Genomic DNA, 17,862 nt, shown 5'->3' with positions numbered 1-17,862 from the left:
GAATAACATGCCCAACAACATACTAAAAGTTGGTAGCGGTTTCCGGATTTGAACTATATTCCCATAAGGCAGTGCACTAAGTCACAAGTCACAAGACACGATCAGTGTTCACTGTGATCGGGTAATCGCGTGGTTACGAATGTTATTATTTGGTGTTAGTAGCTATCATTGCATCAAGCCATCATTGCATCAAGCCATCATTGCATCAAGCCCTAACCCCAAATCTCTAAGGCTCTTGTCTGCCCTTCCCCCTAGACTTCCTAGAGTATTTTTGCAAATTGAACTAAGTGATGGCCAGACTTAAGACTAAATTAGGGTATATATTCGCAGGCCCAACAAACAGCGGTCAAGTATCGGCTCCTTCGCGTATTACCGAATTGTTAAGCTACTCGTATGACTCGTATCTTACATAATTTCACCTTCTGCCATGACAATATTCGCATGACTTTCCGTACTCAGTATGCTAGCAGGCGACTTAACCAGTAACTTTTGCTTGCTAGCATTAAGTACACATTATTTCATCGTATACGGGCTCGGAGGAGTTAGTAACTGGAGTAGTGTATCGCTACATCTTTCCTAACAAAAAAATCTGTCGTTTTTCGAGGGGGACGAGGTAGCACACATATAAAGATACTAACCACAAATGCATCTTTTCCCCTCGTTACTACGCACCCATACTAAAACAATACTACAACACTAAGTTAAATTAGCACACTAATGCAGTAAAAACGATATGCGGAAACAATTTCACACGATCGGTGTAGGCGTAATCGAACCGATTAATAAGACTGCCAAGTGTCTGGATATTATCGTATCGATATAATTTTCTAGACGTCATAGACAGCGCCACTTGGTACTGGAGGAACAGTTTAACAAATATATCAAACTAGCTGTTGCCTGCGACTTCGTACGCGTGGATTTGTAATATTATGCAGCAAAAAATATCAGTAGGGACGGTTAATCATTTGTTAATAATTATTGAAATTTGACTTTCACAAACTACGAAGTTTCAAGCCCCTAACTGAAAAAAATTGTTCTCGATATAATCCTTCTCAACACTTAGATTTTCAAGTCCACTACCTATATATATTAAAATAAAATGTTCGCTCCCGATGCAAACTTATTAATACAAACTTTTCAAACACGGTGCAATCAGTTTTCGTCTATTATAATATAATGCCCTTTTACCAAGTTTCATGTTCCTAGCTTAAACGAAAACTTGCACTACATATAAACTACATCCCCTTTTTAACCCCCTGTAACGGCTGGGAGTCAAAACACAAGTGAAAAGTCCGAAATTATGCACAAAACTATATTATTTGAATTTAAAATCGAAAGTAGGTACACACACAAAAAAATGAGCGCAAGAGACGTGCGGCTGGCGCGGAATCTAGTTCGGAACCAAAATCGGGTTTGTTCGGAAATGCATAGATGCACCCCGGCTCCCCGCACCTCTCTCAGCTCTTACACATTCATTGACGCGGTTAATGAAATAGTATTTTGCGTCGCGAACATACCCCCCCCTAGTGCTGCACTAGCAGCACTCATCCCCTATCGGAAGGTGAGCGACGCGTGTGGCAGATCTGGTAAGAATTCCCGTTCTGGTCTTAATCCTCACCATTCGGACCCGCCCATCTCTTCCTGGTATGACTTCTTGTACTAGGCCTCTGGGCCACACATTGCGGGGCCCGTCTGGGTCCACTATGAGCACGAGGTCTCCAACTTGCAATGGCCTCTGCTCTGCTTGCCATTTCTTTCTCGGCACCAGGTCAGGTAGAACCTCTCTCACCCAACGCTTCCAGTATTGGTCAGCAAGGAGCTGAGCTATGCGCCATTGTTTTCTTAGAAATAACTCTGAACCGTCAAATGCTCCCATGTGTGGTAGGTTGGATGATGTACCCACAAGAAAGTGGTTGGGTGTGAGCGTTTCCTGACTATTTGGCTCGACAGAAACATGGGTTAGTGGTCGGCTGTTAACAATACTTTCAACTTCCGCGAGCAGAGAGTTCAGGGTCTCCTCTCTAGGAGCTCGCTCTTTTAGTATGGTTTTCAGGGATACCTTCACACTTCGTATTAAGCGCTCCCATGCACCTCCCCAGTGTGGGCTAGCAGGGGGAATAAATGTCCATTTTGCCCCGTGATTCATCGCTCCGTCTTTGAGTTTCTCCTCGTCCAGTTCCTGAATCGACCTTCTAAGTTCAGTATCGGCACCTCGGAGATTCGTCCCATTGTCCGAAAACAATTGTTGAGGCCAGCCTCGTCTTGCTGCCATGCGGCGCAGGGCCATGATGAAGGAATCGGAGGTAAGTGATGCGACGGTCTCCAGGTGTATAGCTCTCACCGTTAAGCAGGTAAACAGAACGCCATACCTTTTTTCTCGTCGTCGCCCAATAGTTACCTCCATAGGACCGAACAGATCTACACCACAGAAGGTAAAGGGACGTTGATGGTGAGCCAATCTAGCACTAGGTAGGTCCCCCATTCTGGGTATCTCTGGTTTACATTTTTTAAGCCGGCAGGTCATGCACATAGATACAACGTTCTTAACGGTCGGTCTTAATTTTGTAATCCAGTATTTTTGTTTTATATTATTTACAACCAATTCCTGATAACTATGGTAATGTTTTACAATCAGGCGCGCCGTATAATTCTGACCATCTAAGATTGCAGGTCTTCTCATTGCCGGCGAAACATCTGCAGCCTCATCGATGCGGCCCGCCGCGCGCAAGACTCCATATTCGTCGAGGAACGGTGACAGGGTAAGTATTTTACTATTTTTATTAATGTGTTTTCCTTGTTTCAGGTCACTTACTTCTTGTCCGAAACTTTCAGCTTGTGAAGTTCTCAAAATTAAACTTTCAGCTCTCTCCATGGTAACATCTTTCTCAACGGTATGTTTTCTACATTTGTTTATAAAGGTAAGTACCATATTAGTAGACCTAAGTAGGCGCAACCACGAAGAAAACCTTGTTGGGTCCGGCACTGGTAAGTCAATTTCATTATTTTGTATAATATTTACACATTCTAAATCAGCTGTATTTTTTATTTCAGGGTTCAGTACATCGGTTGGCCAGTCACACTCATCACGTCGGAGGAAGGTAGGTCCGTGAAGCCATTCGTTTTCCAAAATGCAGCAGTCATAGTTTTTTCGCGTGCCCAAGTCCGCTATGTTTAATTTTGTAGGCACGTACCTCCATTCACTAATGAGCGTCATCTCGTCAATCTCGCCTAAACGATGCGCTATGTACGGTTTATAAGTACGAGCGGCATTCCTTATCCAATGCAAAGTACAACTTGAATCACTCCAAAAGGTTCGTCGCTCGGCCTTTATCTTATGTTCCTTTGTTATCGTATCTGCTAAGCGAGCAGATAATACAGCAGCTTGTAATTCCGCCCTAGGAATTGATAAGGTTTTATTAGGCATCAAACGACTTCGGCTAGCTATAAATGCAACGTGTATTAATCCATTGCATTCCCATCTCCAGTAAGCCACCGCGCACATAGCTATAGATGAACTGTCGCAAAACAGATGCAACTGCAGGTTTGTATATTTATTATTTTCATTCAATTGCAGCGGCGGCGCAGGTGCAGATAACGATAAGGCCGGGCCGGGCGCGTCGCCTCCTAGCAACAACTGTTCGGTGTGCGTTACGCTGGCGGGGCTCGTTGCGGCGGCGTCGTTATAGTACCGGGGCAGTCTCACATTTTCTAATGATTTAAGTAGGTTCGTCCACTTGCACCATTCGTCGTATATATCGTCAGGTACACCTTGATCCCAAGATATATTTAATCGCCAGGTATCACGAATAATCAGTTTTCCTATGATAGTAATAGGCGATAAAAATCCGTAAACATCGAAAATCGACATCACAACGCGCAGCATAGCACGCTTTGTTGGCCTTTGTTGTCCATTTATAATACTTTCCGGTATTTTTTTAAACGATACGTCAAACCCCAAGGTATCATCATCTGGACGCCACAATAGGCCGAGAGTTCGCTCGCCGTCGTAATGCTCGCCGGTTTTGAACTTTACGGCCGTCTCACCTAGGGCTTCTTTTGGTAGGCTATCGAGTACCGCTGGGCTGTTGCACATAAAGTTGCGTATTTCAAAGTTTCCCTGTTTATGGATCATTTTTACTTCACGTATCAACTTGATAGCTGTTTCTTCATCTGGCACGCTGTCAATCCAGTCATCCATATAATGTTGCTTATATATAGCTTCCGTCGCTGATGGATATGATGACTCGAAGCGTTGAGCATTCTTGTTTTTGATAAATTGGGCAATAAATGGCGAGCAGCAGGCTCCAAATACTAAGGACGACATCACATACGTTCTCACGGGTTCTTCGGGTTCTTTTCTGTATAAGAATCGGAAAGCATTCTGATCTTCGGGTCTTATTTTTATTCGCAGAAACATGTCCTTTATGTCCCCAGATATGGCGATAGGGTGCTCGCGGAATCTGAGCATTATGCCGAAGAGAGACATGAGTAGGTCGGGGCCTTTTAGTAAATAGTCGTTTAGAGAAAAACCGTTCGTGGTAGCTGCGCCATCGAATACTAGCCGGAGTTTTGACTTATTTGGATTATCTACTCCAAAATGTCCTAAGTACCACGTCTTTGGCGTAACTTGAGTGTCGAGTAGTTCGTGCGCATAATTATTTTCGAATAAGTGTTCGAAACGTTCCATATATCTCTGTTTGAATGCGCTATTCTTTGACATCTTGTGCTCGACATTTTTTAAGCGTGACATCGCAAGGGGAAATGAGTCGGGCATGACACAGTTCACGTCCTTCCAGGGCAAGCCGACGTGCCACTTGCCGTCAACGAGAGTAGAAGTTTGCTCCAGCAGTTCACGAGCGCGTTCATCTTCGCTATTCAGCCGCGGTTTAGTAGAAATTCCCATAGAATCCACTGCAAAGTTACGGCGAACCTTCTCGTGTAGTTCATTAAGCAACCGGTTGTTCTCGGTGACGTCAGCATCGTCGTCATAAGTAGTTAAATGCAGGGTTGTAAACAGTGCGCGGTGTGATGACGTCACACCAGAGGGTACCCTGCCGTGTAAACAGTAGCCCAGCGGAGTACGAGTCACATATGGTTCGTCGTATGTACTCCCACCTATGATTTCTAACGGTAAAATCAAATGGTAATTATCTTGACCGATTAGTATTTCCGGTTTTTTATACTGTCCGTTACTTAAATATTTTTTATACTTTTGCACATGCGCGAATCAGCTGCGTTTCGCACGATAACTCGGCATTGTTCCATGCACCACGCGCATGCATGTACTTGCGTCGTCCCTGCAGCCCGGCCCGCGCGGCCAGACCCGCTGTTATCATCGACACACTAGTACCGTCGTCAAGGACCGCGGTCGTGTTTATAATTGTTCCATTAGGTCTGTGTACACTTATTGGCACGACTTTTACTAACACAACACTCTCGGAGGTACAGTCAATACGAGTAACGACTTGAGTTTCGGTATTTTCCGTCTCGGGCGGTTCTTCTACCACGGGGTTGTCGCTTGATGTACCACGATTATTCGGAACGAAATGCAATAAGCGGTGATGCGTTTCGCCGCAGTTATCAATATCACACGCCGGCGCCGGGCACATCTGTTTATCGTGATGACGTAATAGGCACTTGTAACAAAGTCCAGACCATTTTACGTAGCTCCAGCGATCTTTTCGTAATGATTTTTTAAATTTCTTACAGTCTGTGAGATTGTGATTAGATAATAATTAATAATTATAATTAAGATAATAATCCGTGACAATAACGACACTTAGTATAACTTTGTTCACTTTGTAGTAGTATAGTCTTAGCGTTGATATTATTGTCCGTGTATTTACGCTTAAAATTGTCTTTTGGAGCATTAATTAACATAACACTGCACTGTGATATTTTAATAGCTTCTTCGTTGAGGAAATCCGATAGTTGATCGAGTCTAGTCGTGGTGCTCGCCGTGTTGTGTGAGTACCGGTAGTCCGCCCATTTAGACAAAAGAATAGTAGGCAGTTTAGATAACACAACTGTGATTACACTCGAGTCTTCTAGGTGATTTTCACGGTTAAGTGCGAGTACGGCGGCAACGTAATTTTTAATTTTATTTGAAAACATAACAATGTCTTTATGGTACTCTGGAGCCACTGAACTTAATTTTTTTATTTCTTGTTTTATACGGTGCAATATAATATCTGGGTTGCCAAACTGTAGCTCGAGCGTAGACATAAGTACTTCGGGAGAAGTAGCCGTGGTGAGTAACGCCTGGACTGCATCTTTAGCTGCGCCACGGAGACATTTTCGTAGCCGCCACAAGTTCTCGGAATCACTAAATTGGCACAATCGAGTTGATTCTTCGTATGCCATTTTGAATTGTAGCCATTCCTTTACGTCACCAGTGAACAGTGGTAGGTCCTTGGGTGTACTGATACGGCTTAGGAGCTTGGAGTTTTGTTTTTCAGAGATGCTAGTTGTGAGGAAATCTTTGAGTACGTTAGCGAGCTGGTGAATTGGACCGTCGGTGCTAGCGTCGTTCTGTAACGCTAGCGGGCACGGCAAGCCTGGCCCCTCGAGACCCTCGTTCCGTTCAGTGACTGGCCGTGACTCCAATTCTTGCTGACTTCGCTCTACCCATTTAGCAACCTCACTGCGTTTGGAAACTATACTGGCGGCCTCCGATGAATGTGGACTGTAATCGTTATTTAATTCCGCTATCTCGGCTTCCAATCGCTTGTCGATCAACTCCATTCTAATTTGTGCTTTCTGTTCCGCGGCTTCTAGTTCCAGCTTCTTTCTGCGCGCTTCTACAGAAGATACCGAAGATTTCTTTGTTTTCGACATACTAACCGCGCGCTCAGATTTGCGAGTCTTTTCTGTCTTGACGGTACTCGCGATCACTGATGTCGTATCCAAAATCCGCTTTGGTGAAGTCGAAGGTTCATTTTTTTCTTCTTTAGCTTCAGTATCCTGCGGCTTATCGGTACCGGTCGCTTCTTTGTTAGAGGTACCCTCCAATTCCAACTGTTCTCGCTTAGCAACACGGCGTGTTTTAACATTTGACATCTTAGGCGTATGGAACATTAACGATCCGGTTCGAAGGACCAGCTTTTGTAACGGCTGGGAGTCAAAACACAAGTGAAAAGTCCGAAATTATGCACAAAACTATATTATTTGAATTTAAAATCGAAAGTAGGTACACACACAAAAAAATGAGCGCAAGAGACGTGCGGCTGGCGCGGAATCTAGTTCGGAACCAAAATCGGGTTTGTTCGGAAATGCATAGATGCACCCCGGCTCCCCGCACCTCTCTCAGCTCTTACACATTCATTGACGCGGTTAATGAAATAGTATTTTGCGTCGCGAACACCCCCTTTGGGGGTTGAATTATTAAGAACGTTGAAATAACTTTTTTTTTGTAATATTATACAATGCCTTTCTAAGAAGTTTCAAAGCATTTGTAATGGATTCAAACTTTCAACCCCTTTTAAACCCTTTTAGGGGATCAATATTTAAAAACGCTTAAATTTACTTTTCTTGTATTCTAAAAATATGCCTTTATACAAAGACTGAAGTCCTGTACTCAAAAAAAGGTTTGATCTCCATACAAACTTTCAACCTCTTTTTTACCACCTTGGGGGATGAATTTTCAAAAATGCTGAAATAAGTTTTCTTCCCTTTTAATTAAATATCTTTCTATGTAGTTTCAAGTACCTAGCTTAAAATAAAATTAGGACCCCTACAAATTTTCAAACCCTTTTTAACCACTTTACGGGATGAATTTTTAAAAACGCTGAAATTACTTTTCTTGTATTTTAATAATATGCCTTTAAACAAAGATTCAAGTCCCGCACTTAAAGAAATGTTTGATCTCCATTCAAACTTTCAACCCCCTTTTCACCACCTTAGGGGATGAACTTTCAAAAACGCTGAAAGCAGTTTTCTTGTTTTTTATGAAGGTTCGAATTCATAGCTTAAAATAAAACTTGAACCCCATACAAACTTTGGACCCCCATTTCACCCCCTTGGGGGATGAATTTTCAAAAATGCTGAAACAAGTTTTCTTCCCTTTTAATAAAATATCTTTTTATGTAGTTTCAAGTACCTAGCTTAAAATAAAATTAGGACCCTACAAATTTTAAACCCCTTTTTAACCACTTTACGGGATGAATTTTTAAAATCGCTGAAATTACTTTTCTTGTATTCTAATAATATGCCTTTAAACAAAGTTTCAAGTCCCGCACTCAAAAAAAAATTATGATCTCCATACAAACTTTCAACCCCTTTTTCACCACCTATAGAGCTGATGCTGAACCCTGACTGTACCTAGTGGAACTCAGGTTTGGGGAAACATAGGCATCTACTGTTTTGGTTAACCGATTCGTCGTCGTGAGCCTATGTTGCAGGTGGAACGATCAACTTTTTTTAACCGCCTTAAAAAAAGGAGGTTCTCAGTTTGACCCGTATGTTTGTGTGTATGTATGTATGTTTGTTCGCGATTATCGCGCGTTTGGCTGAACCGATTTTGATGCGGTTTTGAGAAAAGTGTTTGTTACATTCTGGAGAGGGTTTAAGTATACATGGATGGTTTGAAAAACCAATTGGACCAGGTAGGTGGCGCTGCTATCGATATACCTATTGTCTTTGATTTGCTGAAACCGATTTAGATGAAATTTAGTGATAAGATGAAATAGTGGTAGTGGGAGTGGGAGTGTGAGTGGGCGTGGGGGTCGGAGTCAGTCAGAGTCCTGGAAATGGGAATGGGAGTGGGACTGGGAGTGGGAGTGTCTAGGTAAACTAAATCTTAGTTACAATAGGACGAAACATAATACCTATACCTAACTACATTTACAAATCGTTTAGCACCGAAACGTCCGAAACGTCAAAGTTTCGTCGTGAATAATTATCGAGGTTGGCCATCGCCTACACTAGAGTACCTACTAGCCCAAAACTAAATAGGGACCCTAACCCTTTTCGTATTTTTTTTTAAAATGCTAATATTATTATCGACTCTATATCGAATACCCTAAGATTATTTCTTACAAAGCATGAAGACCAAGATTCGTAGGGAGTGACTTTTTTCCACGTTCGAATTGTAAATCGATTGAAAGATGGACGTGTGATGAAAAATATTTTTATAAAAATAATATTAGACCAATATAAATAACTAAAATTACTTACAAATGGAATGATATACCATCTTTTTATATGCTTGAAGTGATTGATCGTTTATTACATGTGCTCACAGCACATGCGGGCATTTTTAGTTACCAGTGATCTCTTGCGAAGCGATTGTGGAAATGAGCAATAATCGATTGTGACATTGTATTTACGTGACTTTTTTCACAGTCGTGCAAGTTGTTTTTGGCAGAGTGGTAAGTTATTGAAACCGGCTCCAGTTAATAAATGCTCTAAGTATACGAGTGCATATAACGAGGGCACTAAATATAATGACCACCAAAAAATACTTTGGTACCCTACATAAAGAAATCTCTTTCACCAAAAAAAAAATACTAACTATCAAAAAATAAGGTCTAAATTACAAAAGTATCACCTGTTTAAATCATGACTGCACTTCAAATTGTATTCAAACACCAAAAATCATGAATTAATTAATGATCAATAATATAATTAATGATCAATAATATAATTAATGATCACCAAATCTTGAAAAGCAAATTAATGCGATATTTTCATCTAAATAAACCACTATAATTACCAAAAAATGTATACATATTACTAAATAAAGTGAAATCATGCCAAAATTACTAGCCCCTCTCGCTCAATCCCCCGTACACCGCACCGCACGCGCCGCGCTCGCCCGACCTAATCCTCAATTCATTCATGCGCCACCCTTACAGAAAAGAAATGCTACTAGAGAAGTGGGTAAGGTTAAGTTAGAACTGCGATCCTCACAGAAACGAAATGCTACTAGAAAAGTGGGTTAGGTTAGGTTAGAACTGCGATCCTCACAGAACCGAACTGCTATCAGATAACTGGGTTAGGTTAGAACTGCAACCCTTACAGAAACAAAGTGCTACAAGTAAAATGGATTAGGTTAGCTTAGAACTGCGACCCTTACAGAAACGAAATGCTACTATAAAAGTGGGTTAGGTTAGGTTAGAACTGCGATACTCACATAACCGAACAGCTAGCTATCAGATAAGTGGGTTAGGTTAGGTTAGAACTGCGATCCCCCGCAGGTTGCTCACCTTGTCGTGGTGGAGGGGCTTAGTAACCGTGGCTTGGCCACCCACGGTGAAGCGAAGGGGCAACCAGGGCCGGCCTGTTTGGGTCGCGGGCTGGCCCGAGGAGGACGCTCCAAGTGGGCTGGTTCAGCCCGCTTGTGATGCGCCGAAGGTGGACCGTCGAGGAGTGTCGGTATTGCGGTAAGCCGTTCTCCCTATCCTCGGCGGCCGAGGTGGGATCGCAGGGGAAGAGGAGTGATGGTATTTCGATGCGCCACTCTCCCTATCCCCTGCGAACTTGGCGGGGCCGTTCCGCTGTAACGGCGTTGGTGGGGCTGCAGAGGAAGAGGAGTGTCGGTGTTACGATGTGCCGTTCTCCCTGTCCTCTGCAGCCGAGTTGTGGTTTTGCGGCAGAACCATAGACCTGATCTGTCGCCGGGCGCCGGGGAAATTCCCGGCGCCCGTGGCTTCCTTGTGGCGGGCTCGGGGGGGTCCGCTACATTGCAGAACGGAAGCCGAGGAGGAAGGCGCGTCGTACCACCTGGCGCGCCAAGCGTGAAGGGCCTTCGGGCATTCGCGAAGGAGCCGCTCGTGGGCGGCTGCCGCCGGTGGGGTCGCGGATGAGTACGTGAGCGTTCCCGTAACCCCACCAATAGGGCGGCGAGGCGGCATATAAGGGGTTTATTAGTGGGTACACCGGCACCGTGGGCCTCATTAGCCTAGATGGAAGTCCCACATAACCACTCGGGTCACCCCCCGCACCCGGGTGGTATGCGGAATGCATTTTTCCCTCCTAAAAAAAAAGGTTAGAACTGCGATCCTCACAGAACCGAACTGCTACCAGATAAGTGGGTTAACTGCGACCCTTACAGAAACGAAATGCTACAAGAAATGTGGGTTAGGTTAGGTTTGAACTGCTTCCGCTGGCAGCCTGTGTGGGGAGCAGACATTGGCTGCAATAGATAAAAAAGTGCAGGATGCCCTTAGTGCCATCATATACGTGACTAATACTTCGGGCCACTTGAAAGGCCAACAAAAACTCAAAGCCTCGGTGGAGGCTATTGGTGGGGCTTTCGCTGAGGTAAGATCTCGCACTGCCACGGAAGAGGTTGCCCGCCTAGAGGTAGGAAATGCCCAGCTTTCATGGCAGCTGGCAGAATTGCGCAAACTAGTGAACGAGATGCGAAGCCAGCCTGCAGCGGTGGCTGAGGCCGACATTCGGCGAATTATGGAGGAAGTATCGCGCTCCACCCGCGATCAATTTAACAATTTGCTAAGCGCCCGTCTTGAGTGCCTTGAGAGTCGGCTTCTGCCAGAACCTAGGCTGCGCCCTGCGTTAGCAGCCGACAAAAAAGCAGCGGAAGCTGCTCGTGCCCCACCGGATGAGGTAGGTCCTAGTACCTCGAACACGCAATCCCAGGTATCAGCAACACTAACGGCGGTCACTAGTTGTGACCCTACCGGCGGGAAGCCAAAAACAAACAAAAACGACAAGAAAGGTAAGAAGGGCAAGCGTCCCAGTATGGCAGCGCAGGAAGCAGCCGCGGCTACACAGGCACCTGCGGCACCCACCGTTCAACCGGATCCGGTGCCCGCTAAACAAAATTGGAGTACCATAGGGGGCAAGAAGAGTAAAAAGCCGACAGCACAGGCGGCAAATCGGTCCAGGGTACCCAGTAAGACGGCCCCGCGGAAAATTAAACTTAAGCCTCCCCGCACTGCCGCCATTACCCTGACGCTGAAACCGGAGGCAATGGAGAAAGGTGCAAAATATGAAGCAGTCCTGGTCAAGGCTAATATCAAGCTGGAGGATTTCGGCATCTCCCAACTGCACTTCAAAATCACGGCAACAGGCGCTCGAATGCTAGAGATTCCCCCTAAAACCGAAAACGCCGTAAAGGCGGCAGATGATCTGGCCGCCAAACTCAGAGAAGTTCTTGGCACAGACGTGCAGGTTCAGCGGCCCGTCAAATGCGCGGAAATTCGAGTTACCGGACTGGACGACTCCGCAACCACCGAAGAGGTAATCGCAGCGTTGGCTGCAGAGGGGGACTGCGCCGTTACATTTATACAATTAAGGCAGGCCTTATGTCACGTAGCCAAAATGGAAATGGATCACTCTGGCTAAGCTGTCCGGTAGCAGCAGCCAAGAAAGTGGTAGACGTAGGCCGTCTCAAAGTGGGATGGGTTTCAGCACGGGTGGTGCTACTGGAAGCCAGGCCTCTAAGGTGCTACCGTTGCCTGGAGGAAGGACACGTAGGCGCAAAATGTGACAGGGGCATAAACCGCAGTAGCATTTGTTTCCGCTGCGGAAAACCCGGACACAAGATTCGAGAATGCTCTGCTGCTGAAGCGCACTGCGCTATCTGTGAGGCTGCTGGAAAACTGGCGACACACTCGCTAGGCAGCAAAGGTTGCTGTGGCGGTAAGCCCCAAAAGGGCAAAAAAGTAGGTAGAGGAACGACAGAAAACGGATCTTCTCGATCACAACCTCCTGATCGGCCCAACAACCAATCCCAAGCGGACGAGGCGGAACAGATGGACACCGGACAATAATAATATGGCTCTCAAGTGTCTGCAGGTGAACATCAACCATTGTGTCATGGCCCAAGACCTCTTGGTGCAAACCATGGCAGAGTGGGATATAGGAGTAGCTATGGTCTCGGAGCCTTATTTTATTCCCAATCGGGACGACTGGGTCTCAGACCACGACAAATGAGTGGCCATCATAACATCCGCTACATCTGGATCATTTGAGAACATCGGGTTCGTGCTTGCCGTCATAGGTGGCATTGCTTTCGTCAGCGTGTACTTCCCACCCAGTCTCACGCTCGCTGAGTTCGAGCAGGTGATCTCTGTATGCTGGAGACTCTAAATAACGATCCGTGGGGGAGGCCGTATAAAATGGTGAGGCGCAAGCTTCGCCCCTGGACACCCCCGCTAACGCAAAGTCTCCAGCCACAGCTCCGCGAGCAGGTGGTCGGTGCCCTGTTCCTGACGAGGGACGAACACACACCTCCGCCCATGTTACCTCCCAGGGGGATGGTAGCAGACGTGGGTGAGGCGCCAGAAGTAACAGAAGGTGAACTGCGGGCAGCGGTGCTACGGCTACGAGCCAAAAACACTGCCCCCGGCCCCGATGGAGTCCCCGGCCGGGCCTGGGTTCTGGCCTTGGGTCCACTAGAGTCGCGCTTGAGGGCACTCTTCAGCGGCTGCTTGACGCAGGGGCGGTTTCCTCGTGTGTGGAAGTCGGGAAAACTTGTCCTTCTGAGGAAGGAGGGGCGACCGCCGGACTCGCCCTCGGCTTACAGGCCGATAGTGTTGCTGGACGAGGCCAGTAAGCTGTTGGAGCGCGTGGTGGCTGCTCGTCTCGTCCGGCACCTCGAGGGGCTGGGACCGAACCTCAGTGTCCATCAGTTCGGTTTCCGTCGGGGCAGGTTCACAATCGACGCAATTGCGAGGGTGAAGGCTCTAGCGGATGAATGTTACGCCGACGATACCCTGGTAACGGCTCGAGGCATCAGCTTCAGGGAGGCGTCACTTCTGGCCACAGCGGGAGTAGCGTCGGTCGTGGCTCGGATTAGGAGGCTGGGGCTGGAAGTTGCTCTAAATAAATCAGAGGCCTTGTGTTTTCATGGGCCTCGGAAAGCCCCTCCGGCGGGTTCCAGCTTAATAGTGGGGGGAACGTCCATTGGTGTTAAGTCGACAATGCGGTACCTAGGCATAGTCCTTGACAGCCGTTGGACGTTCAAGAAACACTTTGAGGGCCTTGCTCCCAAACTAATTGGAGCGGCGTCGGCACTTAGCCGGCTTCTATCCAACGTCGGTGGGCCGAATGTGGGCTGCAGGAAACTGTACGCGGGTGTAGTGCGGTCCATGGCCCTATATGGGGCGCCCATTTGGGCCTTCTCCCTGACCGCCGAAAATCAGGCCCAATTGCGAAGGCCACAGCGTGTCATGGCGGTCAGGATGGTGACGGCATACCGCTCCGTCTCCTACGAGGCAGCGTGCGTGTTGGCGGGGACTCCGCCTTGGGACCTCGACGCAGCAGTGCTCGCTGATGTTTATTGGCGTGTCACTGAGGCGCGGGCCGAGGGGATCCAACCACCTCTGGAGGAGGTCAGACGGTGGAGACTTGACTCCCGTCGAGTGCTCCTCCACAAGTGGAATGAAAGGTTGGAGGCGCCAAGTGCCGGCCACTGGACTGTCGAAGCCATCCGACCCGTTCTGGAGCGATGGGTCAAAAGAAAGGGGGGGTTCCTCTCCTTCCACCTTACCCAGGTCCTCTCGGGACACGGTTGTTTCGGGAGATACCTGTGAGGAGGGCGGGACGGGAACCAACGACGCAGTGCCACCACTGCGGCGACGCTGAAGACACAGCGCTACACACGCTGGCTGGATGCCCAGCGCGAAGGCTGGGAGGTTGCGGAAGAGTACTTCGGCGTTCCTGGGACCTCGCCGTATAGCAGTGAGGCGGCAACAGAGGGGGTTTAGTGGGTAAACCATGGGTCCCATTAGCCTGTATGGGAGTCCCACATAACAATCCCAGGCCCGTCCCTGCGCCTGGGTGGTATGCGTAACGCATTCCCCCTCTATAAAAAAAAAAAGGTGATCTCACATGTCGGCGCTCTGGTCGGACAGATATCCCCAATACCTGTGCTGGTCGCCGGAGATTTTAACGCGAAATCCACGGCATGGGGATGTCGAGCAACAGACGTCAAAGGGGAAGTTCTCGAAGAGTGGGCTATATCACTAGGACTGGCTGTCCTCAACACCGGGTCGGAAAGCACGTGCGTGCGGCCACAAGGCGAGTCCATAGTGGACATAACTTTTGCGTCAAACGCCATGGCACGCCGTGCTCAAAACTGGAAGGTGGTGGTGGATGCAGAGACGGCATCGGACCACCGATATATCCGGTTCGACGTATCGACACTTCCTGCCGCTGGGAGGGGAAACCGACCCGCTGCAGGGGACAGCCCAAGATGGTGAGTGTCAAAAATGGATAGAGATCTTGCAAAAGAGGCGGCCATTGTCGAGTCCTGGAATGCCAGCACTGGCCTGGCGGAGGCAGCGCAGGTAGAACGAGAGGCCGAACATCTTAGCGCCGCACTGACTCGCGTATGTGACGCAGCAATGCCCAGGACCAAACCCTTCAGTCCAAAGCGTCGTGTGTACTGGTGGCGACCAGAACTCCACCAACTGCGGAACACTTGCGTGGCCGCACGTCGCCAGTACACCAGGTACAGAAGAAGGCGGATCCGAAACCCAGCCGAGGAAGATGCTCTGTACGACACCTACAGGGACACTCGTACAAACCTAAAGACGGCAATCGCACAGGCCAAGGAGGCAGCTTGATAGGAGAGGCTAGATATACTCAATAGGGATCCGTGGGGCAGGCCGTATCGAGCTGTAAGGCAAAAGCTCCGATCTTGGGCACCCCCATTAACAAGCAGCCTCCAACCAGAGCTCTTAAACCGAGTCGTGGGCGCTCTCTTCCCTGAAAGAGGTGAATTCGTGCCACCAGCTATGGCGCTGACCATGATACCACGCCAAATGGTGACGGAAGTACCGCCGGTGACAGAGGTCGAAATGAGTGTGGCAGTCGTCAAGCTCCGCTCTAAAAAGACAGCCCCCGGGCCCGACGGCATACCTGGGCGTGCCTTGGCAGTCGCGCTCAGTGAGCTGGAGGAAAGCGTCCGAGAGTTATTCACCTCGTGCTTGACTCAGGGGAGGTTCCCTGATAGGTGGAAAACAGGCAAGCTGGTGCTCCTCCGGAAGGAGGGACGCCCACCTGACCAGCCTTCGGCCTACCGCCCCATAGTGCTGCTCGACGAGACGAGCAATCTCTTTGAGCGGTTAATCGCGTCTCGTCTAGTCAGAAGCATGCAGCCGGGCTTGAGCGACTGCCAATATGGCTTTCGCCCGCAGCGCTCGACACTGGACGCGATTGCCCGCGTAAGGGAATTAGCAGAGGAGGAAGTCTCTCAGGGTGGGGTTGTGATGTCCGTATCACTGGACATCTCCAACGCATTTAACACTCTGCCCTGGGAGACAATAAAGGCGGCACTCAAATACCACAACGTGCCCGAATATTTACAAAGAATTGTAGCGGACTACTTTGCCGGACGCGTTGTGGTATTTCCAACAAAAGACGGCTGGGGGAGGCGGGAAATGACGTGCGGTGTTCCACAGGGCTCGGTGCTAGGGCCGCTCCTGTGGAACATCGGATATGACTGGGTACTACGCGGGCCCACATTGCGGGAAATCAGCGTTACGTGCTATGCTGACAACACCCTCGTGTCGGCCCGTGGCAGGACCTACAGAGAGGCCGCCTACATAGCCACAGCAGTACATAGGATCCGTGCGCTGGGCCTAGAAGTGGCTCTACACAAATCCGAGGTCATCGTGTTCCATGGGCCTCGAAATAAACCACCAGAAGAGGCACATATCACTGTGGCAGGAACTTCCATCGCCGTCGGGTCAACGATGAAGTACCTGGGACTCGTTCTCGACGGCAGATGGAAGTTCGAGAAGCACTTCAAGAGCCTTGCTTCAAAACTGCTAGCTGCAGCCGGAGCGCTTGGGCGGATTCTGCCAAATCTGGGGGGTCCAGGAGGAGCCTGCAGGCGGCTTTATATGAGCGTGGTGCGCTCAATGGCGCTCTACGGGGCGCCAATATGGGCGGACACCCTGAGAACTCGAAGTGCGGCCCTATTGCGCCGGCCGCAGCGGGCCATAGCTCTCAGGGTGGCTAGAGCATACCGCGATAACTCGCACTCGGCTGCTGCCTGCTGGCTGGGAGCCCGCCCTGGGACCTTGAAGCCGGCGTTCAGGCCACGGTCTATTGGCGGCTGCTGGCAGTTAGGAGGAACGAAAACTGGCCCGCCCCCCAAGAAGTTCAACACTGGCGGGAAGAAGCACGAGATGTGCTCTTCGAAAAATGGTCGGAACGTCTGGAGATCCCGGGAGCTAGCCGGGACCTGGTGGCCGCTGTTCGGCCCGTTCTAAAAGAATGGGTGGAACGAAAGCACGGCACACCCTCCTTCCATCTCACACAGCTCCTGACGGGGCATGGCTGCTTCGGCTGGTACCTGTGTGAGAGGGTTGGAAGAGATCCGACGACAGCGTGCCACCATTGTGACGGAGGAGCCGTGGACACGGCCCAACACACGCGCGAGGAGTGCCCTGCGTGGGCGGAGCCTCGTGCTGTCCTGTCCATGGCTGTAGGAAGAGACCTCTCACTGCCGGCGCTGATACGCCGTATGATCGGCAGTGAAGAGGCATGGGCGGCAGTGGCCACCTTTAGCGTCACCGTCCTGAAGCAAAAGGAGGCCGCTGAACGAATGCGCGAGGACGACGCCAACTCGCTCCCTCAGCGCCGAAGGAGGCCAGGCAGGCGGCGAAGAGCCTTCGCAGCCCGAATGCTGCCACCCTAACAGAAACTGCGTGACAGAATCTGCGAGTGACAGAACCTGCGAGTGATGGGTCGGGAGCCCCATCACTCGCCTGAAAAGGTTTCCGAGCTGGAAGGCCCTCAAGTGTTCCGAGGTGCCTTCAGCGGAGGAGGCTGCTGGAGCAGCCCCAAATTAATGGGCCCGCAAGGGTAACGCCGGCGGGGTCTCGGAGGTCTGCAAAGTTGTTCCCGTAACCCCGCCCAAAAGCGAGCGGAACACCCCAGGGG

General features: G+C 48.9%; 2 protein-coding genes across 2 annotated transcripts in view; both read right to left on the bottom strand.

Annotated features, from left to right (window-relative positions):
- LOC134754970 (acid-sensing ion channel 2-like) overlaps nucleotides 1-17,862 on the bottom strand; it is an 87,439-nt gene that overhangs the window by 13,420 nt on the left and 56,157 nt on the right. The window lies entirely within an intron of this gene.
- Nucleotides 1,267-5,221, bottom strand: LOC134754786 (uncharacterized). Its single transcript, XM_063691151.1, has one exon. The coding sequence runs from the start codon at nucleotides 4,901-4,903 to the stop codon at nucleotides 1,535-1,537; it is 3,369 nt and encodes a 1,122-aa protein (XP_063547221.1). The 5' UTR covers nucleotides 4,904-5,221; the 3' UTR covers nucleotides 1,267-1,534.

Source organism: Cydia strobilella, chromosome Z (genome assembly GCF_947568885.1).
Source record: "Cydia strobilella chromosome Z, ilCydStro3.1, whole genome shotgun sequence".
In the NCBI taxonomy this organism is placed as follows: Eukaryota; Metazoa; Arthropoda; class Insecta; order Lepidoptera; family Tortricidae; genus Cydia; species Cydia strobilella.
This window is presented reverse-complemented; position numbering and strand designations above follow the sequence as displayed.